Below are 24609 nucleotides of genomic sequence, written 5' to 3' on the forward strand. Positions count from 1 at the left end.
TAACTGTGTTTGCAGAGTAGTGGAGAAAGGGGGCTGGGCCTCCGACCAGCTCTCAGGAATCCCCCTGTGTAGGACTTACAGGAGGTAGCAGGAGGGCTTCTTGGCCTTTAAGATCCTTGAGGACTAAATTGGACTTCATCCCCCAACCAGTAGTGCAACATGAGTGGAGCCCCGTTAACAGAGTGGTGGAGAAAGTGGGGTGGCCTTCAAAGGCCTCTTAACTTCTTAGCAATCTCACTGTGTGGGAGGCAATAGGAGGGGTAGTTAGCCCTCAAGGACGTCCTTGGAGGCCAACTACTTCTCCTGTTACCTCCAGTATGTCCCACACATAAGGATTGCTGACAGGTTGTTGGATGCTACACCCCCTTTCTCCACCACTGTGCCAACGTGGCTCCTGGTGCACTACTAGTAGGAGAATGAAGTTCCCTTGGCTCCAGAGGTTCCTTGGGGGCCAACTACCCTTCTTCTTAACTACAGTAGGTTCCAAACAGTGGGTTTGCTGAGAGATGTTCAGTGGCCTCACCCCCTTTCTCCACCATTTTGTAAATACATCTCCTGGCACTCTACTAGTTGGGGGGTGAAGTCCTCTTGGCTTTTGAGTGAACTTGGGAGCCAACTACCCCTCTTGCCGCCTCCAGTAAGACACACACAGCTGCATTGCTAAGAGGTTGCCAGAGGCCATGCCCACTTTCTACACCACTCTGCAAATGGGCATTCATGGCGCCCTACTGGTTGGGGGAAATAGTACACTTTAGTCCTGAGGCTATCCGTAGTAAAGTGGAATTAATTTCCCAACCAGTAGCATTTGCACAGTCGTAGAGAAATGGGGTGTGGCCTTCAAGTCCTCTCATCAATCCCACTGTCTGGGACTTACTGGAGGTAAGAAGAGGGCTTGTTGGCCCCCAAAGACCCTCAACCTTCAAAGGGATTTCATTCCCCAACCACCACTGCGCCAGGAGGTGCATTTGTAGAGTGATGGTGTAGGGGGTGTGGCCTCCGTGACTTGCCAGTTTTTCATTTTTTTTTAACATTTCTTTTTTTAGGGAAGGGGCAGAGTTGCTCCCCTTCCCTCTGCCGATTTCGGCCCTGGAGACCATATCACCCTAGGGCCAGTAATTTATTTATTTTTAATGGGGAGGGAGGCCACACAAGATCCTTTCACCATCCCACAGGGCTGACCTTTTCTGTTTTTTTTTCCAAAAAGGTAAGTGGGCCGCCTGGCCCCCCTCCTGAGGCCAATTTCAGTACTGTGGATCCCATCTCCAGGCCTTCATAATTCTTTTTTAAATGGAGAGAGGGCCAGCGCGACCCCCAAGCCATAGCAAACGGCAATGTCCCAGGAGGTGGGTACTTTCTTGGGGTGTGACGGTCCCCAGGGTCATCCACAGCTCCATGGGGGGGCTGCGTGGCCCTCCTCCAAAAAAGATTAAGCTCCGGGGAGGTGTTGGTAGCCGGGGCTGAGGGGGCCGCGCGGTCCCATATGCAATTAAATATATGTTGAGAATGCCAACAGTACATCAAGGATGGTCGTTGTTATGTCAAAGATAGACATGATATTATTAGACATGACCACAAAATTTCATAGATGGGCCAACTCCAATGCAAAAAATGGCCAGATTGTTATGAAGAAGAATGCCAACTACATAAAAAGAATGTTTCTCTATTGCATCAGAGACAGAAAGAATGTCACCATGAATGCTCTCATGATATTAAGTGTCACCATTAGACCAGGGTGATCTCTACCACCCATATCATTATATTCTGACCATACCAGAACCACATGAACTCTCTTACCCACAAGGCTCACCCTCCAACATATAAATTCATGAAGTCACTCCAGTTCATCCTTACGTACACTTTCCCAAACAAAGCAAGCACAAAGGCAATTATGTATACACAGTCCCTCCTATCTTACATGACAAAGCCCAGTGGCACTGCTGGTGGTCCTTCCCTGGGTTTACAGAGGCTCTGGAGCAGGGGAAACAGCACTGCAGGAAGGGCGTGCAGATACTGTAAGATTGACAACTTCCATTTTTCCAACCCAGATTCTAGCCTTATCTGCCAATCACCAGATTAGGCAGGACTCATGGTAAGTATTTACCAGAGCAAGACCGATGCTTTCACTACCCCCTTACTCAAATAAAACTGCATGCTGTTTGTTAGACCTGGCATCATTGGCATGAGTCTCTCCTCCATTTTTTTCTGTTTGCCTCCTCTGTTTACGATGTTTTTGCTGGTATATGCTTTGGGCACTGTGCCACTGCTGATCAGTGCCACAGTGCAAGTGCTCCCTATGTGAAATTGCTGTATTGATTTACTTCCATGTTTGGCTTATTTGGTTTACTATCAGTCCCTAGTAGAGTGCACCAGGAGTGCCAGGGCTTGTAAATACAAATGCTGCTAGTGGGCCTGCAGCACATGTTGTGCCACCCACAAGAGCGGCCTAGTAAAAGTATGTCTGAAGGTCTGCCATTGCCAGACCACGTACAGTCTGACTGTCACGAGGACTGCGCAAGTACACCTACTTGCCAGTCCCTAAACCTTCCCTTAACTTCATGTTAGTCACCCCTATGGTAGGCCCACGGGCAGGGTGCATTGTAAGCATAAGGTAGGACAAGCCTGACAAGGTTGGCATGTCCTAATAGTGAATTACATCCATAGTCGTTTTTCACTATTGTAAGGTAGCCTGCTCTCCATCAGTTAGAATGGGCTGCCAGGATTGTTAATGTTATAATCCTAGCGGGCTCGGGGGGCATGGTGCAATGTCGAGTTTGGTATCCCTGAACTCAGGGTTTAATAACGCATCCGTTTGTGTGGATGGTTTTTGGACTCTGTGTTTGAAAATAGCACTTTTAGAAAGTAGCTATTTTCTTGTCTAACTGTCTACCGGTCTCTGCTGGTTCTGGTGTGTGTGTGACAGGAGCTGGGTGGCTCCAGAGAGTCTGAATGAGTCAGTGTGGGATGAGTGGGGCATTTGCATTGAGAGTAGGGGAAGAGTAGCTCTTGATAGCCTGCCCTGCCTGATACAATGTTGGCTCCGCCCCCCTGCCAGGCGACTGATGACTCTGTGCTTGCCTGGGACTTTCCTGGCCCGCCTCCTGCCGGGCAACTGATGGCCCTGCCCCTGCCAGTGACAATGCTGGCTCCGCTCCTGCTGAGCGGCTGAGGACTCTGCCCTGCCCAGTGGATAGGCCAGGTGCTCTGGCCTGACAACACCCACAACAAACCCAGGATGGGGGGAAATTCCCCTGCATGGACAAAGGGATCAAAGCCAAAAAGGGGTATAAGAGAAGGACCCCTGAACCAAGAATTTAGATCACTTCTGACAAGGAAACCTGAACCAAGGACAAGAAGCCTGCTGATCTAAGGACTGCTTACCCCTTCTGCCAGAGTGCTGTTTGTTGGGGGAATCCTGCATTGCTTCTTTATTTTTGCCAAGGAACCAGGAGAGAGGAACTTTGTGTGTACTCTCACTCTTTGCTGAGAAAATCTCCAAGGGCTGGAAGAGTGCCAGTCTCCTGTTGAAGTCACAGGGCTAAAGGACTTCATCTGCTTAAAGTGCTATTTGCTGGGATTTGTGAATCCAGCACCTCTGAAAGAATCCAGCAATCTCGACGCCGACGGACGCCGCCGAATCCAGCTCGACATCGTGAGTAACGGCTCCAGTGTCCCGCTTCCTCGACGCCGGCCGCCGGGCCCGATCGACGCCAGCAGCAACGCAAGTGAGTAGTGAGTTCGGCTCCAGCTCCAAGTGACCCCGTGTCTGCACCGCTGCTGATCGCATCGACTTCGAGCCCTCTCGACGCCGTGAGCGCTGCTCACTCTTGCAACATCGACATCGACGACGTCGTATCCTGCTTCATCCCGTGAGCGCTGCTCCCGCCTGACTTCGGTCGACGCCGCTGCAGATCGCCCCGACTCCGAGGCTCGATCGACGCCGAGGACGCGACGCCGGACATCTCGACGCCGCTGATCATCGAGTGCTTCACTTTTTCCAAGGTACTGTGTTGTTGGGGTCTGTGCGACTCCGGGCTCGACGTAGCGCTCCTCGCGGTCGACGCCGAACCTTTGGATTAATTTTGCCTCGACGTCGTGTGACTCCCGTGTGGGTTACATTGTTGCTAAGAACTTTGTTTTAGAGAAGAAGAGTTGCTTTTGATACTAAAGACTTTTGTGCTAAGAAGAAACCGTGCTTGAACTATTATTTTTCCTTCCAAGAGTATTTATTAAGATTGTGGTATATTTTTGTCGTTATTTGGTCTTGTGCTAAGTCTTATATAAAAATACTTATTTTTATAATACTACTGTGTCGTGTCCATTTGTAGTGTATTCACTTTATTACTGTATGTGGTCATAAATGCTTAACGCACTGCCTCTGAGATAAGCCTGTCTGCTTTGCCAAGCTACCAAGGGGGTGAGCAGGGGTTATCTAAGTGTGTGATCTCCTTGCCCTGACTAGAAAAGGTGTGTCCCTATTTGTCAGAAGTGTATACCTCTGCCAACTAGAGACAGCCGCTTCTAACATTGGTGGGTCAGCGGTGGGATTTTGAACTTTGCATTTATGACCCATGTGCAGTGATTAGTGTGCGCTACATAGTGAAAGCAGACCATAGCGCAGCCACATTCTGTTTTGGTTGGATATTCTATTTTTGTTCTCCGCTTTTCCTGAAGCTTGATTTTTGAAACTGCCAGTTTTGACCATGAGTACTGCTGGAAGCACTACACCTGTTGTTGCTGTTATGGAGGAATTTGATAGGAGTAAGATAAATGGTTATTCCTTAAAGGAGCTGAAACACTTTTGCAAACAATTGAAAGTCCCTACTCCAGGCCTCTCCAAGAAAGCAGAATATTTCAAAGCATTGGAAGCCTGGTTAGAGGCCAGAAATCCCTCTGATCCGGTGGTGGGACCGACAGAGGAAGGGGAGGAGGAAGTGCCCGTGACTGGGCCTGTATCCCCTCCTGGCAGCAGTGTTTCCTCCAAAGGTCTTTCCCCTGAAGAAAGAGAAGAAAGGGCGAAGGAGCGAGCCTACAACGTGGAAATGGCAAAACTTAAGATAAATGGGCAGTTGGAGATAGAGAATGCAAGAGGCAGGAGAGAAGCTGATTTGGAGATCAAAAGATTAGAGTTTGAAAGAGAGAAGTTAGCTTTTGAGCGTGAGAGAATGGTGAGGGACATGGAGCTCAAAGCTAAGGAGTTAGAATTGAATCCCTCTGGTGGCAGCGTCCCATCTGTGCCTGCAGAAAGTAGGTTTTATTTTCCCAAAGATGTGATCAAAGATTTTCAGAAGAATGAGGATATTGGTCAGTGGTTTAAAGCATATGAGTTAGCATTGTTGGCCCACCGGGTCCCTGAGAAGGATTGGGGAGCGGGGTTGTGGGGTCGCTTTGTGAATGAGGGAAGAGATACCCTGTTAGACATGCCTGTTGAGAATAGGACGTCTTATGCTCATATGAAGGATGCTTTAATGTTAAGGTATGGCCTAACCCCAGAAAAGTACAGACAGGCCTTTAGAGAATGTAAGAAGTTGCCTGGTACCACGTGGGTGGAGTATGTGTCATATTTTTGCAGAGCCATGGATGGTTGGGTAAAGGGCAGCAAAGTGGAAAGTTATGATGCTCTTTATGATTTATTTGCGTGGGAGCACTTGTCTAATAACTGTTTTCCAGAGCTGCGCCAGCACCTTATTGATAGCAAGATATCTAACCCTAGAAAACTTGCTGAAGAGGCGGACCGCTGGGTCAGTACCAGGGTCCACAAGGGTCCAGTGGGAGACTCAGCCAAAGGTGGGCAGGGTCCCCAGCAGAAGAGTGGGGGGGACAGGGGTAAACAGAAGGAGTCCCAGAAAGGGCCCCAAAGTAATCCCCAAGGGAACCAAGGGAAAGGTTCCCAGCCTCCCCCTGTGAAGAAATCAGAGGCCCCGCCAGGTAAACCTGGTCATAGGGGCCCCCTGACCTGCTTCGTTTGTAAGCAAGTAGGACACCGTTTTTATGACCCTCAGTGTCCCTTGAAGAAGTCTGGTGCACTACCCAGTGCACCACCCCGTCAGTTGGCTAGTGTAGCTCTGGGAGGGGAGGAGATGGTTGCCCATGGTGGGGAGGGTCCCGCAGAGATGTCCCTGGTCTCTCTAGGAGACATGGAATTGGTCCCTCCACCCCCTCTGCCTAGTAACACTAAGAAATATAGGCAGTGGGTGACCATCAATGGCCATAGAGTGGAAGCTCTCAGAGACACCGGAGCGAGTGTGACAGCTGTCAAGTGTCACTTGGTGTCCAGAGAGCAGGTTGTTCCCCACGCATTCTACCCTGTGATAGCTGCTGACAACTCCCAGTAAGAGTGTGAGGTAGCTCAAGTTTCCTTTGAATGGGGGGGAGTTTCGGGTACTCTTCAGGTTGCTGTGAGGCCCGCCATGCCTGTTGATTGTCTCCTGGGCAACGATTTAGAAGACTCCCCTTGGGCTAAGGTGGAGAGGGAGACACATTTGAAAATGTTGGGTGTGCCAGAGTGGGTGTGTGCAACCACTCGATCCATGACAGCAAGTAAGGGTGTTGATGGGGTTCTGGAGCCTGAAAGTATGGCCCAGGACCCAGCTGTGAAGAGAAAAGGCAGGGGGCGCGGGAAACCGTCCCCCGTAGTTCCCGTGGTCCAGGAGGAGGCAGACCTCGAGGGGGATGCCCTGGAACCCACAGGTGAACAAGTTGCCGAACTGGGAGACCTGCCCGAGCTGACCCATTGGCAGCAGGATGGTGGTCCCTCCAGGGAGGAATTCTGTGCAGAACAGAAAGTGTGCCCTTCTCTTGTGGGTATGAGGCAGCAGGCCTCAGCCCAAACCTCAGGTGATCAGTCAGGGTCACATTTTGTGTACTGGGAGAACGACCTCCTGTATAGCGAGCCTAAGGCTGCTGAGCCTGGGTCAGCCCGTGTGCTGGTGGTACCCCAGCGCTTCAGAGCCTTCCTACTGGGTTTGGCTCATGACGTTCCTTTAGCTGGACATCTGGGGCAGGACAAGACCTATGACAGGCTTGTCACCCATTTCTATTGGCCTCAGATGCGAAGGGATGTAGACATCCAGTGCAAGACCTGTCAGACTTGCCAGGCAAGTGGGAAAAGCGGGCGGAAGCAGAAGGCTCCCCTCCAACCTTTTCCCGTGGTCAGTACCCCCTTTGACCGGGTGGGGATTGACATTGTTGGGCCCCTGGACCCCAAGACAGCCCTGGGCAACAGGTTCATCCTGGTCTTGGTGGACCATGCCACACGGTACCCGGAAGCCATCCCTCTCAGAACAGTGACTGCCCCCGTGGTGGGACGGGCACTAATGGGTGTTTTCTCCCGAATGGGGTTCCCCAGAGAGGTGGTGTCAGACCGGGGCACCAACTTCATTTCCAACTATATGAAGTCTCTGTGGAAGGAGTGTGGGGTAACTTATAAGTTCACCACTCCTTACCACCCTCAAGGTAATGGGTTGGTTGAAAGATTCAACCGTACCCTTAAAGGCATGATCATGGGTCTTGAAGAACCAATGAGGCGTAAATGGGACGTCCTCTTGCCATGCCTGTTGTTTGCTTACCGTGAGGTGCCACAGAAGTCTCTAGGGTTCAGCCCCTTTGAGCTTTTGTATGGTCACCCGGTAAGAGGACCTTTGAGTCTGGTCAAAGAAGGCTGGGAGCAATCTCCCAGGAAACCTCCCCAGGATGTATACAGTTACATGCTGGCCTTTAGGAACCAGACTAGGCGCTTCAGGGATCTTGCTCAGGCAAATCTGGAGGCCAGCCAGGAGGAGATGAAGCGGTGGTACGACCAGAGGGCCACTCTGGTAGAGCTTCAGCCTGGACAGAAAGTTTGGGTCATGTCCCCTGTGGAACCTTGTGCGCTCAAGGACAGGTGGACTGGACCATTCGAGGTTGTGGAGAAGAAGAGCGATGTCACCTACCTGGTGGATTTAAAGTCTCCCAGGAACCCCTTGCGGGTCCTGCATGTCAACCGATTGAAGCCCCACTTAGAAAGGTCCGAAGTGGGCATGCTCCTAGCTACAGATGCTGGAATGGAGGAGGAGAGTGAGCCTCTTCCTGACCTCCTGTATGCAAAAGAGCAAGATGGGTCAGTGGATGGTGTTGTCCTCTCTGACACACTGACCCCTGAACAGCAGCAGGATTGTCGCCATTTGTTGGGGCAATTCCCTGATCTGTTCTCCTTGATTCCTGGTGTTACTCAGTGGTGTGTCCATGATGTAGACACCGGGGACAGCACTCCTGTCAAGCACAAGGCTTACAGAGTGACTGACAAGGTCAGAGCATACATCAAGGAGGAGGTCTCCAAGATGTTTGCCCTAGGGGTGGTTGAGTCCTCTAGCAGTCCTTGGGCCAGCCCCGTGGTCTTGGTTCCAAAGGCTGCAGCGCCTGGTGCTTCACCGGAACTTCGGTTCTGTGTGGATTACCGAGGACTCAATTCAGTCACCAAGACTGACGCGCACCCCATCCCCCGAGCTGATGAGCTCATCGATCGGTTAGGGGCTGCCCAGTACCTTAGTACGTTTGATCTAACGTCTGGGTACTGGCAGATCGCCTTGACCGATGGGGCAAAAGAGAGGTCAGCATTCTCCACACCAGATGGGCACTACCAGTTCCGGGTTATGCCCTTTGGGATGAAGAATGCCCCTGCCACCTTCCAGAGGTTGGTCAACCAGGTCTTGGCTGGGCTGGAGGATTTCAGTGCCGCCTACCTGGACGACATCGCAGTGTTCAGCGCCAGCTGGGAAGAACACTTGTGCCACCTCCAGGAAGTGTTGTTGGCCCTGCGCAGAGCAGGCCTCACAATCAAGGCCAGTAAGTGCCAGATTGGGCAGGGTTCAGTGGTGTACTTGGGGCACCAAGTAGGGAGCGGCAAGGTGGCCCCCCTGCAACCCAAGATTGATACCATCCTGGCATGGGCACCGCCCAAAACCCAGACTCAGGTGAGAGCCTTCCTGGGTCTCACGGGTTACTACAGGAGGTTTGTCAAGGATTATGGTAACATTGTGCACCCCTTGACTTCGCTGACTTCCAGGAAGCAGCCACGACTTGTGAACTGGACTGACGCCTGTCAGACGGCCTTTGACACCCTGAAAACTGCAATGTGCACAGCACCCATACTCCAGGCACCCGACTTTTCGAAAGAATTTGTTGTCCAGACGGACGCTTCAGAGCATGGCGTGGGGGCTGTTCTAGCTCAGGTGAATGAAGAGGGCCGAGACTTACCTGTAGCCTTCATCAGCAGGAGGTTACTCCCCAGGGAACAGAGGTGGAGTGCGATAGAAAGAGAAGCATTTGCTGTGGTCTGGGCACTGAAAAAGCTGAGACCCTACCTGTTTGGGACTCACTTCCGGGTGCAGACAGACCACAGGCCCCTCAGATGGTTGATGCAGATGAGGGGTGAGAATCCAAAGCTGTTGAGGTGGTCCATTTCCCTACAGGGGATGGACTTCACGGTGGAACACCGCCCTGGCACAGATCACGCCAATGCTGATGGTCTGTCCAGATTTTTCCGCCTTAGTGATGAGGACTCCCTAGGGTAAGGGTAGTTCTCCCCACATTTCAGCTGGAGGGGACACGTGTTAGACCTGGCATCATTGGCATGAGTCTCTCCTCCATTTTTTTCTGTTTGCCTCCTCTGTTTACGATGTTTTTGCTGGTATATGCTTTGGGCACTGTGCCACTGCTGATCAGTGCCACAGTGCAAGTGCTCCCTATGTGAAATTGCTGTATTGATTTACTTCCATGTTTGGCTTATTTGGTTTACTATCAGTCCCTAGTAGAGTGCACCAGGAGTGCCAGGGCTTGTAAATACAAATGCTGCTAGTGGGCCTGCAGCACATGTTGTGCCACCCACAAGAGCGGCCTAGTAAAAGTATGTCTGAAGGTCTGCCATTGCCAGACCACGTACAGTCTGACTGTCACGAGGACTGCGCAAGTACACCTACTTGCCAGTCCCTAAACCTTCCCTTAACTTCATGTTAGTCACCCCTATGGTAGGCCCACGGGCAGGGTGCATTGTAAGCATAAGGTAGGACAAGCCTGACAAGGTTGGCATGTCCTAATAGTGAATTACATCCATAGTCGTTTTTCACTATTGTAAGGTAGCCTGCTCTCCATCAGTTAGAATGGGCTGCCAGGATTGTTAATGTTATAATCCTAGCGGGCTCGGGGGGCATGGTGCAATGTCGAGTTTGGTATCCCTGAACTCAGGGTTTAATAACGCATCCGTTTGTGTGGATGGTTTTTGGACTCTGTGTTTGAAAATAGCACTTTTAGAAAGTAGCTATTTTCTTGTCTAACTGTCTACCGGTCTCTGCTGGTTCTGGTGTGTGTGTGACAGGAGCTGGGTGGCTCCAGAGAGTCTGAATGAGTCAGTGTGGGATGAGTGGGGCATTTGCATTGAGAGTAGGGGAAGAGTAGCTCTTGATAGCCTGCCCTGCCTGATACAATGTTGGCTCCGCCCCCCTGCCAGGCGACTGATGACTCTGTGCTTGCCTGGGACTTTCCTGGCCCGCCTCCTGCCGGGCAACTGATGGCCCTGCCCCTGCCAGTGACAATGCTGGCTCCGCTCCTGCTGAGCGGCTGAGGACTCTGCCCTGCCCAGTGGATAGGCCAGGTGCTCTGGCCTGACAACACCCACAACAAACCCAGGATGGGGGGAAATTCCCCTGCATGGACAAAGGGATCAAAGCCAAAAAGGGGTATAAGAGAAGGACCCCTGAACCAAGAATTTAGATCACTTCTGACAAGGAAACCTGAACCAAGGACAAGAAGCCTGCTGATCTAAGGACTGCTTACCCCTTCTGCCAGAGTGCTGTTTGTTGGGGGAATCCTGCATTGCTTCTTTATTTTTGCCAAGGAACCAGGAGAGAGGAACTTTGTGTGTACTCTCACTCTTTGCTGAGAAAATCTCCAAGGGCTGGAAGAGTGCCAGTCTCCTGTTGAAGTCACAGGGCTAAAGGACTTCATCTGCTTAAAGTGCTATTTGCTGGGATTTGTGAATCCAGCACCTCTGAAAGAATCCAGCAATCTCGACGCCGACGGACGCCGCCGAATCCAGCTCGACATCGTGAGTAACGGCTCCAGTGTCCCGCTTCCTCGACGCCGGCCGCCGGGCCCGATCGACGCCAGCAGCAACGCAAGTGAGTAGTGAGTTCGGCTCCAGCTCCAAGTGACCCCGTGTCTGCACCGCTGCTGATCGCATCGACTTCGAGCCCTCTCGACGCCGTGAGCGCTGCTCACTCTTGCAACATCGACATCGACGACGTCGTATCCTGCTTCATCCCGTGAGCGCTGCTCCCGCCTGACTTCGGTCGACGCCGCTGCAGATCGCCCCGACTCCGAGGCTCGATCGACGCCGAGGACGCGACGCCGGACATCTCGACGCCGCTGATCATCGAGTGCTTCACTTTTTCCAAGGTACTGTGTTGTTGGGGTCTGTGCGACTCCGGGCTCGACGTAGCGCTCCTCGCGGTCGACGCCGAACCTTTGGATTAATTTTGCCTCGACGTCGTGTGACTCCCGTGTGGGTTACATTGTTGCTAAGAACTTTGTTTTAGAGAAGAAGAGTTGCTTTTGATACTAAAGACTTTTGTGCTAAGAAGAAACCGTGCTTGAACTATTATTTTTCCTTCCAAGAGTATTTATTAAGATTGTGGTATATTTTTGTCGTTATTTGGTCTTGTGCTAAGTCTTATATAAAAATACTTATTTTTATAATACTACTGTGTCGTGTCCATTTGTAGTGTATTCACTTTATTACTGTATGTGGTCATAAATGCTTAACGCACTGCCTCTGAGATAAGCCTGTCTGCTTTGCCAAGCTACCAAGGGGGTGAGCAGGGGTTATCTAAGTGTGTGATCTCCTTGCCCTGACTAGAAAAGGTGTGTCCCTATTTGTCAGAAGTGTATACCTCTGCCAACTAGAGACAGCCGCTTCTAACACTGTTTTTTTGCATGCTCAATGCATAAAGAGCAGAAGCAATCAGAGCATGCCTTGAAGAGCGAGATGCATGCAATATTGTTAGGGTTTCACATATAATATATATTACATATAAAGAACCTGAATTAAACTCATTGAAATAGTTAGTGGTTACTGTGAAAGAATGGATCTGGCCGTCCTGCACCTAGATTGGGTACCCCAAATACAGAAAAGGTACGGCGCTGACCCCTTCCACCTACATAGCAATAGCTGTGTGCGTGTTCACTTGTGTGTGGGTGTGTGTGTGTGTATTGGACAAATTCAATTGAAACACTCTTCCTGGTGTTTTTATTGAACTGAAAAAGATGAACAAAAAAAGAAGAGGCCACATTATTAAATGCATTGCTTCAGTAGTGGAGCTTTCTATTGCATGCATCGCTGAGAGCGCTATGGAAAGCCCTATTGTTCTCCAAGCGCAGGGCCAAGGGTTGCTAACTCTGAATATAAGACCAAACACAACAGTATGATGGATGACCAAACCAAAACAAGAATGCGAAACATATGTTAAGGGGGAATGCGTATACCAAGTTGGAAGTCGAGCATAATAAGTGGTACTCATACAATTACTTAAGTGTAATTTATTTTTATATTTTATGTTACCTCTTCATTTGCTTAGCCTCTTTTTTATTGTTTTGTTTCCTTTTTTCATCAATTTGCTTTACCATGCCAGCAATGCAATATATTTCCCTTTGTTTGCTGCCCTTACACATTTTTCTTGCATCATTACTGATTATAGCTTTCAGTGCATTTCCTTCCTTTTTTTGGGAGGGGTGGATCTTGTGGTCTTTTGACACATTCTAGTTTTTGTGCAACAAACAGCAGTAAAATAGACATGATGAAAACATTTGCCAGCAGTGTAAATTTTCAGTGTGAGATGTCCTTGCCTAGTTTTATGGAATTCCAACATCAAATTCAGTAACAGAAGCATCTGAGTTTTGCAGCAGTAAATGTATAAATCCTATTCAAGATGTGACCTAATTAAGTAACATGTTTTGAGATGATGCACTAACTGTTCTCCAAAAACTCTGCTGCGATTCGATAAAAGGACATTTGATAACAGCATTGCGAATATTAATAAATTGACACACTAATTAAACAAAACATAAATTGCAAACAAATAGCAAGTTAAATGATTGAAAATCACCACAAAATAGAATATTGCCCCCCAAAATAAACAGGAACACCTAGGTTTCTCTCCACCAGCTAGTATATAATTTGATACCAATTGCCCACCAGCTAGTATATAATTTGCTATTAACTGAATCTGCATCTACTGAGTTGTCATGCTGTTTGCACGCAAGAGGACACCATCTCCTTGTGTGGGAAAAGGGTGGATGAAGTAGGGCAGTCAAAAGAGAAAAGGATAACTCTGGCTACATCAAGCTAAAGAGGCCAGACGGATGGCAATCCTAGAGTTGTACATAACACGGAACACAAAGAAATCGAAACGTTATTGCCCATTGGATTACGGATGGGTGAGACGAAACAGGGATCTCCTAAAATATTTTTGGAGACATCTCACTTTCTCTACTTTAAGATTGACCTCTGAGCAGTTTGGATACCTTCCCAGCGCACATACTCATTTCTTACTTAATTTGAGGGGATCTATCATGCTCCCTCAAGACTCCATCTTTGCTGCAGACCAACATGTCCTACAGTACTGCTCCATGGATGCTGTAGAGAGAATCTGAGTGAATGTACCACTTAGCATTGAAAAGTAGAGGATTAGTCGCTGATTAGGTTGTAAGGTGAAACCTTAAAAGAGCAACAAAAAAAACTATAACATTGTGTGTCTCTTGTATTTGTAGATAACCAAGCTGAAAATTGACAGCAACCCCTTTGCAAAAGGATTCCGCGACTCCTCCAGACTCACTGATATCGAGAGGTAATGGGAACCTTGTGTTTACTTTCTGAGCAGATAAGATAAAGAGGGGATGCTTATAAGGAAAATATCAGCACAGTCCCGGAGAAGTTGTGGTTATTAATGTTATCTGTTTGTATATAGTAGTCGGCTCCCCTTCCTTTGGCCTCTGCCTCCACTCCCCAACAAAAATATGCCAAGGATGTTCAGTTGGTAAACTGCCCTTCTGCAGAAAGACAAACTTTGGGAAGAGATTTGTTAGGAGCCTGGGCAGCTGCTGCACTTTTTTTTATAAATATAGTCGTAAGGATTCCGGAAAAAAGACCAAAGTGCAAAGTTATTTACAGTAACATGGAGCTAATGAGCAAAATAAGGTAGTAAGTAACTTAAATGTATAAGGCATACTCACTCACAAAAAACTTGCAACGCTCCCCTTTCCATGAAAAAAAGTATTTTTATCTATGGTCCTGATCTATTATAGTAAACGGGTTTAATAAAAGGCACCGACTTGACATAGCAATATGAGTATTACTCCGCGTTTGAAGAGGGGTATGTACATTGCATTCTATGTCTCTTCCAGCTTTGTCTGTGTCAGATTGTAATAATGCGTCTTCATTACACTTGATAATGTCAACCTGAATCATTCAATATACTACTAGTTGCCTTTCTAGCTTCTGTAATAGAACGCAATATTGTTTTTAGCCACAGACTCTTTACAAGGTGCTCACACCGTTTTACTCATAGTCACATCTTTAAAGTGATTGACATGGAAAGCCTGTTGGAAAGTGGCTTTGGGGGCCCCTAGCAGGGCCCCCAATCCTCCATAGCCTCTTGTTGGAGGCCAAGAGGGCACCTATGGTGTCCCCCTGTTAATTCCTGCACCGTTTGGCAGGCACCTTGGGATGCCTGTCACACGGTGCAGGGATTACCAGAATCTCCCATTTCTCCATGGGAGCTTGTGCTAAGGTCGGTTTATGGTCGCAGTACAAGCTCCCATAGAGAAATTGGAGTATGCGACCTCACTATGTGCAGTCGCATTGTAATGGCGGTGTCAGGGCAGCCGACCGGAGGTTGGTCAGTCCCGAGACTGCAGCCCGTCCGCACGACATCGTAATCAGGCCCTTAATGTTCATTGTATGTACATGACATAATTTAAAAGTCACTAACAACATAGATTATTGAAATTATAACTTTATGTTTAAATTTAACATTGGTATGAAAGAGTTTAAAGACATTACATTTAAATTAGACTAAGCCTTGCATAGACTCCCACAGCAATTTACTGGCAATATAATGTTTCCCTCATTTGGAGAAGTGGTGAACTATAGGCTGAGCTACATGAACCATGAGCAGGTATGAAATAGGTTCTGCATTTATATATCCGGTGGTGAGTGGTAGGGGCAGATTCTAAAACAAATATTTTTTTAGAGGAAAACATGTAAACATATTAATCACTATATGATGCTGCATGCTCAGAAATATAAGCAAATGTGAACGACTTGAAGAATAATATTATGAACGCTTTTTAAGAGATTTCTGTGAGCGAAAGATGCTATAAAAACAGAGTTTTATGATGAAAGGGTGGGACGAGTTGCAAAAACTGTTTTTGCATCATGTCTTGTTGTGCAAATAATATATCCTTTGATATTTTCACCTGATTAAAGAATAGATCGGTTTTACATGTAGTCAATCTAAACCGGTAAGTGTAGAGCACATTTGAGGCTCTACATCAACATATGAGGCTCCACATCCCCATTTCATTTCCAGATGCACGGGACAAATTGGGATATAACTGTCAAAGCCCTCTTGAATCTCTGAAGCACCAGAAACCATTGTTGTCCCTCTATCCTCGGGCCACTCATATTGTTAACTATGGTGTGGCAGAGAACCTGGGGAAGAAAGATCAGATAGAGCTCACAGTAACACAACAATCTTGTAGGTATTTCATCCAAAATTGTTGTGTGCAGGCTCAGTATGGCTTTTATATAAAGAGACCATCTTAGTTGAGTCTGGATATATGATGTTTGGGCAGTGTAATAGTTATTATATGACTTGTAACTACAAACTGAGTTATTTTCTTTAGTAGCTTTTTGTTGTTTTATTATTCTTAGATTTCTGTGAGGTCACTTCTGTGATGTTAGTGGGGTCAATTTTCATCTGATGTAATTCCTGCAATGGCTTTACTTACACTGTTCATACAATGTCACTTCCACCCATTCCACCAGGTGCCAAACCAATTTGGTGAATCAACATTAATAAAATAAAAAGTAAATATTTCATAATAAGAAACAGACAAGTATTTTTCCATCCAGTTATAATAACACCCTAAACCCCAAAAATCGAAATAAAATATTGTAAGAAAGTTATTGGCTGGAATTGGCGCAGAAAGCCTTTCAGCTCTATGCCACTTGATTGAAATACTAAAGTCAACAGTGGTCAAAAGTCATCCTTTGACCTTGTGTTTATTTACACTGGCATATTATAACGTATTGTAACTTACTAACCCTTTGGTTTTTTAACTTACCAGGGGTACCACACAAATAAATAACCCAGTAGTGGAAAACCCTAGGTAATTTTATCCACCTCCGCACGCACCTCACCAACACTTCTCACTGGATCCACCCCACACACCCACACTCACCTGAGGGCTTTTCTCTGAAAAGATCTCCGAAAAATAGATCCTTCGGGGGCCCGTTGGGCATTGCAGGGCCGGCACGACGAGGAGCAAAAAAAGCCAGATGATGAAGCATCATCCTTCGGGGTTTGTGAGGGCAACTAGGAGGCAAGACTTGGTCCTCCCCTTCGGGATTGGATCCTTGATACTGGAGATGAACCTCTGCCTCTCTCTCTTTTTCACCCCCCTTTTTTCTACCTCTCCTCTATTCTAGGCTTTACCTCCTCTTTCAGACTGGGTGACATACCGCACCCTACACCAGGAACAGTGTCCCTTATGATTTAGTAAACGTCATCCTCACCATCTGACAGATCATGAAATGAAATATATCAAATGGGTGTCATGACCTCAATCGAAGTCCATAAACATTGGGTGCTAGACAACAAATTTGAAGAAATCAACACTAATGTCAGGATTGTCCAGGAACATCTATTGCACCAATCCCACCAAAAAGGAACATGGCTTTGAAGCAGTGCCATCATTTGACTACCGAAAATCTCAGTGCTACAACACAATCCAAAAACCATTGGCAAAGTCAGTAGGTCTCCTGTTTGTAGCCAACTGGCTTTCCAATGTTTTTTTAGTCACACTGTGAAGCAAAGCTAAAGTAAAAAAAAAAAATGAAAGCCTGTGCTTTGGCCACCCGCGTCACTTTGTAAGCACATGCACCACTTTTTGCACATACCTACAAGATGACGCAGGTGCTTTTTTTTTCTTATTGTAATGACCAGTGGTGGCTGGCACGGAACGGAGGTGGGGGAAGGGAACAGAATATTTGTTTTAAAAACCTCTTACCTCCTCGCAGCCGCCTCCGTCTCTTCTCCGTCGTTGCTGACATGTCCCGGAAGCACGCAGGCTCCCCTAAGCCAATCACAATGCTGCAATGTTGCGATTGGTCTGAGCGCCATGGATCAGCGCTCATACAGGGATGGGGAGCCTGTTCATGTTCTCCACCCACGCTGTGCACTACAGCCCGGTGGAGAACATGCTAAGTGCGCATGACTGTTTGGCCTGCCCAAGACGGCCAGCCAAGCAGTAATGCGCACTTAGTGTGTATGAACCACTGCGCTTCCCAGTGCCACCAGCCCCGCCCCGCCCTAACCCAGCCCTGAATCAACAAAAAATAAAATGATGATAATGTTATCATTTTATTTTACCCTTATCCACTGCTCTGAGAGCAGTGGGGTGATGCGCCTCAGCCTTAGCGGAGGAGCCACCCCTGGTAGTAATTAAATGCTGAAAAGCATTTTATACTGAGCAGGTAGGGGAAATAGAAGCAACGCAGGGGAGGGTCGGGGTAACGCTGAAACAACACAGGAGGCAACGCAAAAGTAACAGGGAAGGGCTGTGTCAAAAGCAACACAAGGTTGGTGGAAGCAACACAGAGGGCAGGTGGGGGAATTAATGAGGAGCACACAGGTGAACGCAGGAGGGACAAGGGCAGGGAAAAGGACTCTGGCAAACAAGAGCAACATGGAGTGCAGGGGAAGAGAAGTACACAGGGGAGATGGCTTGAAAACACGCACTCTAATAGAGTCCTTCACACAAAAGAAAAAAAAAGTACTCCTTGAAAAGCAAGCAGTGGAAGCCGTGGTGCCAGCCAATCAGAGAGATTGTAAACAAACAATGCTCCATGCGAGGGACAAACACAATATTGACCAGCTGGGACATGATTTAGAACCAGGCAAATGAGAGAGACAAGAAAACCAGCCAATATTAAGCAACGGGTAGGCTCCAAGCCCATCTATATTCTTGTTAAGCCTCAATATGCCTCTCAACGGGCGGCATGCGGTGACTAGTAGACGTGACTTCAAAAGGACCTTAATGTCAGAGGTGAGCAAGCATCAGCACCAGTGTAGGTCAAATTAATCCACATGAAAAGTGAGGTGCAATTTCATGCATGCACCAATCCAAGAAGATGAAAAGAGAACCAAACAGCAGAATATAAATGTATGTATAATAATACAGAGATACAAATGTGTGAAATCAACCTTTATTGCAATTTGATTTCAAATGAGCAAGGCCTCGATTGTGAGTGCACTTTTGGGTCATAACATAATATCGCCCCCGATAAACACCAACACTGAGGTGTTTCGAATTTATTAGGTGAGAAAATTACCTCAGATTACAAGTCTTTGCCCTTTAAATGGAAAATAACGCACAGACTTTGATGTTTTTTTTTTTTTTTACAAAAATCGGCATGAACCTTTATTTACCAGGTTTTTACTGCCCATTAAAGTACAAAGCTTTGACCTACTGAAAATTAAACCGGATGTGTGGTCTTTACCAAAGTTGGTAATTACTGGGTGTGGTCATCTCCAGATAATTTTTAGTTCAGTTTGAGTACGGATCATAAAAATCGAGGCCATTCGCATTCAAGGTCCTAGATGCATTTTTTTAAATTGTAAACACACATGTGATAAAATAAAAATATGTGAATCGAGTGAAAAAGGCTTTTTCGTGTTTAAGCCGTAACTTTAAATTTTGGGAGCAAAAAATGACATAAAGCTGTTAAAAGCAATCATATTCTATGAAACTATCCCGGTCTTCGTGAGAAATAAAACAAACGATTGTTCATTATCAGTTAATTTTTTGCCAGGGTCTGAATAGTGTGAACTCGGGCAGACCTCTGGATTTCATTTTCAGGTATTTAAGTCTACTTTTCCTAAACTGCCCGTGGGGAGGACACAAATCACACGAATTGATCTTTGGAGACATTACATAATTCAATTAGTCTGGAGTCAGTTACTGCACTAAACCCCGCCATAATCGGATTGCTCACTGTAACTGACTGAGAACAGCCTCTATGACTCTTCCTTAAGGCGAAACTGGGACAGAAACACATCTTTTTATTACACGATGACAGAAATTGCACTTTTGTAACCTAATTGGGAAGGATTTTAATTTGTAAATATGTGGTACGATGACTTAAACTTCTGTGACCCAGATTTGCAGCTTCTGCATGCGACAAATCGAAAATTCCCCAGTACTTAACAATATGCAGCATTTCATGCCTACACCGCCAGGCAGGCATGGCTGAAATATAGTATTTTCTGTGCAATTATCGAGTAGGTGAATCCGATCTTTTTGTTTGTTTATGCATGTAGGATTTTTATTAAGCGAGACATGCTGCTCTTGGGTCAAATCAGACACCCCAAAGACAGGTGTGGTACTCAACATCTTCTTACAAGGCATATGCTGCTTTCTTCTAATGCAAATTATTTGGTATTATTTATGACGCTTCATTGTTTAAAATCACTGCAATATTTAGTTATAACAAATAGATTAATTAGTAAATGATAAGATAATAAAAGTGGCTACCGAATTATTTAAAGTTTAGTAGATGTGATATTGACATGATGTGCGCCCTATCAGAAACTAATGAAAGAGATACTACTGATCTAGCAAAGAGGCAGGCAAATACGAAGGCATGCAAGCAAACAGGCAGAAAAACAGTCAGACAAATAGAGACATGCATTGGAGTGAATGAGAACATTAGAGGTATAGATGTAGAAACAAGCAGATGAAGAGAATAGAAATTGTGGCACTGTAAGAACTCTTTAGCATGACTTTGACTTGATGTGAGGTTTATTACCAGACTACATTTCAAGTGAGTGACCCTGCAATGCCTGGAGATTTTTGTCCACTTTGTAACAAACTGTTCCTGGAAAGTCATACAGGCATTATGTGGCTTTGCAATGATGAAAAGGCAAGTCGGAAATTCTGTATTTATTAGCTGAAGATCCATTACAGCCATCCTCTAAGGTGCTCAGGTGCCCCTTTATAGAGTGGTGACCAATTATACATTGTTGTTTACAGCTGGAGAAGTTGGAAGGATCGCACCAGCAGTGGCATAGCCAGTGGAGCCACAGCTGACTCTACCACTCCAAACCAATGACACGGCAGCCCATCTGAGAATAGAGCAGTCAGGTCATAGTGATGGATGCCCCAGTCTAATTTGGGCATGGTGATCATCACTATATTTCCTTGCAAGAGACCGCAGTTCTGGTCAGGGAAATTAGACAGTGACCGTGACACATGAGGAGAACATTTCTTGTGTGCCTGGGCTATAGCTTTTATGTTTTCTTAAAACAGTGTGTTTGCCAAACAAGATCCGAGCACCATGGTGCACTCTCAGCAAAGTTTCAGCTTTCAAATAACCACAGTTGCTCTATAGGTAGTGGCGTCCCCATCAGGCAAATGGGAATCACACAAGAAGGAAGGTTATTTACAGCTTGAGGAACTGATGACTCTTGCCTGGCGAGCGGTTGAACAGCCCTTTCAACTTTAAATTACCTATATAGTCCATTGTGTGTTGAGATATAAATTCCGGAATGGGAAGACTATGTAGTGCTACTACACAACCAAATTAGCAAAGGAGACAAAATTCAGGATGATAGGCTGATAATGAAGTTAACCTTTACAATGAACTATGGTTAGGTGGTTTAAAACGTGTAACTAGCAGAATGTGTTTGACAATATTAGACCACTAAGAGATTCTCAATACTTTCATACATTATTGACGTCTTGGGATTGGAAAGTTGGCTAGTGAAGATGCTCGATTGAAAAGAGATATTGATAGAAGCCAGAGTAAAAAACACATATATTTGCACTTTTTTGTGTTGCAGCTACCATCATGGTGCATGCTAACAAGGAAAATTCCTTGTAAGGAGAGTTACTCATCTATGATCCAACTCTTGCCTGAAAATGCATCCACAAATGTTTATTACTACCTTACACATACTTGTATAAATGATTAATTACGCTTAATGTTGCCTGTCAGCCATTGTAAACCCCCCCCATGAACAGGAAATATTAATGTGACAGCAGCTGCCTTTTAGAAAGTCCATTCCATTGAGTCTTGGCACTACCAGCTTCCATCAAAGCCTTCACACCTAAATCACTACAGATGACCATCACTTCACATTTAAAAGCCTAAGTAAAGATCTTGTTTACACAATGAACTCTCAGCAACCTTAGTTTCCATTAAAAATTGTGTGGGAAAAGTGCAATTATTGCAAATATAGAAAGTATATTTTGTGTAACTGCAGTTATCCTGCAAGCGAGTGCAAAATCTAAACATTATATCACACTACGGTAAAGTGAAATGTTCTTTTTAATAATTTGTTTGCGCAGGGATCATACTTACTGCTACTTCAGATGGTGTAGACAATTGTGAATGACAGCTGTTGAATCAGTTTGTAGGACCCAGGCGAAATTTTCTGCTGGCGTTTTAGCAGCACAAGAGGGAATTTTAGCAGATTTGCAAACAATGGCCATTTTGCTTTCTTGTCCAAGTGGAGAAATCAACTGATTGTTCCAAAAATAGCCTCCTCTTGGGTTCAGATGTTTCTCAGGTAAGGCATGGGTCAGTTTTACATGGAAGGTTTTTATCTGGACAAGTTTAGCGGCAGGGGTTGGCTTCTGTGACAGAAGTGGTCAATCCTTTGGCTCGGTAATCCCCAAAAATAAATGTTTTATAGATATGTTCCAATTTTTGAAGGAATTATTGTGATCTTAGGGATAGGCCCAATTTTCATACCACATGCATTCCAATGGACAGAGGGCACTGAGAGATAGCACAATGATATCTACAGGTCATATAGAGTTTCAAAGCAATAGATTAAGCATATATATTTTTTATTTTTTATTCTTCCTTACTAATTGTTGCTTTACTTTGTTATTGGAGAACTACCCACACATTAAGTATCACGTCATTCTCTTTATACCGCAGAACATATGACAATAAGGGGCATGTATTAATTTACTACATATTGAAGAAAGATAGTTGGAGAAAAAAATCAGTATGTCTATTCAATATGGAATAAAGATATTGGGTACAAAATTAGTACAGTTTTGGAAAATGATTGGCTGATATTTGTGACTTTTAAAGAACTTACTGAAAACGAAAAGATGCCATTTGGTAAGACTATTCATGAAGTTTATGAAAAAAATATCTCTGAGAAGAGAATGTTTTTCTTATGCTAAGCAGAGTAGACCTGTTTAACCTTAGGAATAACATAGCTGTCAAAGAAAAGAAAATAAGTGTAACTTTCTATCCTTCTCTTTACAAGTAGATTTTCTGTCACATTATATCACGGGTTATGTACTCATAAAGTATAAGAACAGAAAATGAAAGTTAGTGAAAGTTAGATTTGAACAGAGACGCTTACTGCTTATTGAAAAAGAGTAGGTGACCCTGATGAATTCACATCCTGATTAGTATAACTACCTATACTTGGGGCCATATTACATATCCGGTGCACTTTCCCTATTTGTTCTATGGTGCACCTTTAAATAGGTGTGCCAATGCGCAAACAGGGAAAGCGGGCCATAGTACAGTGAATGCAATGCCCCCAGGGCAGCAGTGGACTCGTGCTGTCCTGGGGGCAGTGTCGCTTTCAAGTGAAATATGGTGCGGCTGCTTCAACGTCACTCCATGTTTCACTGTGCAGGCAGCAATCTGCCTGCACTTTTAAGAGGGCAGAGAGATCTCCTTGCAGGTTGGTACAGTGAGTTACTGCACCCACCTGCAATATGATGCCCGGGGTCTCCATGGGACTCCCTTTCTCCCCTCCAGAGGGCTGCCTTTAAGGGATGCACTGAAAGTGCTCCACCTTTTTGTGGCGCACTTTCAGTGCATCTCCCAAATTAATGTTTGCCTCTGTTCCCTCTTCCATAATACGAAGGGACGCAGAGTCGAAGAGATTCACATATTTGCATGGAGTGCCTTCTTGAGATGTGCAAAGGGGAAATCTCAGAAAAATGAACATAGACCAAATGGAGCTATATTTTATAAGAAATGTCCAGCCGGACAATTTATTGTCTTAATACAACCAATCATAGGACAATTTAAACACGGAGTGTGATGGAAGCAGGACACCAGCCTATGTCAGGCCAACACACTAGGGAAAGACAAACAAGGGAAATAATAATTTTGTGGGCAATAACAGGTCATCTGAAAAATTGTCAATCATAAACCAGATAATCCAGGAATCGGTTCAACCGATATTGTTTAAGGTTCGAAACGTCGTCGACTTCAGATGTAGTAAATGCATAGCTGATACTAATTTTACATGCACATGTGTACATTCCTGGATTATCTGGTTTATGATTGACAATTTTTCAGATGACCTGTTATTGCCTACAAAATTATTATTTCCCTTGTTTGTCTTTCCCTAGTGTGTTGGCCTGACATCGGCTGGTGTCCTGCTTCCATCACACTCCGTGTTTAAATTGTCCTATGATTGGTTGTATTAAGACAATAAATTGTCCGGCTGGACATTTCTTATAAAATATAGCTCCATTTGGTCTATGTTAATTTTTCTTAGATTTCCCCTTTGTCTAACACTGTCTTTAAAACTAAGTAACTACCCAAGGTCCATAGCACATTGCGCCCTGGGATCCCTTGTTTTGTCTAAATATTCTTGAGATGTGCGCCAGTGATATCTATATTACAGAAGGGGTCGTACAAACATCTGTGGCCCCTTCTGTAATATCAAAGTGACACGGGGGCACACACAGCAGGCGTATATGCCCCTTGTGTCCTGGGGCACTTTCTATTAATATGTCCCATGGTATGCCTTTTAGCCAAATTTCTTGGACAATATGTTCTGTGAAGATTGTGTTGGGTATGTTTTCATCAACATTTTCTTAGAAAGTAAACATCCCCTAAAATACCTTTTGTGAGGATAAGAGTTAGTCAGCAGATCATGATGTATTGGAAAATTTTATAAGTGTTGCATCTGGGTATCATATAAAACCTTTGGTGTTTAGCCAATTTAAATTAAAATTGTGCAGCAAATGAATCATTTGGTTTATTTATGCTACAACAAGTTTTAAATAAGGATTCCCTATGGCAATCTTTAGTGTGGTGGGAAGGGGGTGACTTGAGTTGCCCTCAATCTGTGTCATTTCTCCGTTTTTTTTATTCCCCATGTGTTTTTACCAGTCACCTAAGTATGAGTGTTACCAAGGGCACGCAGTAAAATGTGATATATTCTAATCAATCACTGACTGAAAAATATTGCATTTTCGATTAATGGGCTGCAAATTCTGCTTTTCTAACACATTTTCAGCCTCAAA

General features: G+C 45.5%; 1 protein-coding gene across 2 annotated transcripts in view; it reads left to right on the plus strand.

Annotated features, from left to right (window-relative positions):
• The window catches only part of TBX20 (T-box transcription factor 20), a 140305-nt gene that overhangs the window by 71421 nt on the left and 44275 nt on the right, over positions 1–24609 (plus strand). For both annotated transcript variants that reach the window (XM_078688227.1, XM_078688228.1), the window contains exon 6: positions 13798–13874. In XM_078688227.1, the coding sequence (XP_078544353.1) occupies positions 13798–13874 (77 nt within the window). The remainder of the gene's footprint in view (positions 1–13797; positions 13875–24609) is intronic.

This window comes from Lissotriton helveticus, chromosome 4_1 (assembly GCF_964261635.1).
Source record: "Lissotriton helveticus chromosome 4_1, aLisHel1.1, whole genome shotgun sequence".
Lineage (NCBI taxonomy): Eukaryota > Metazoa > Chordata > Amphibia > Caudata > Salamandridae > Lissotriton > Lissotriton helveticus.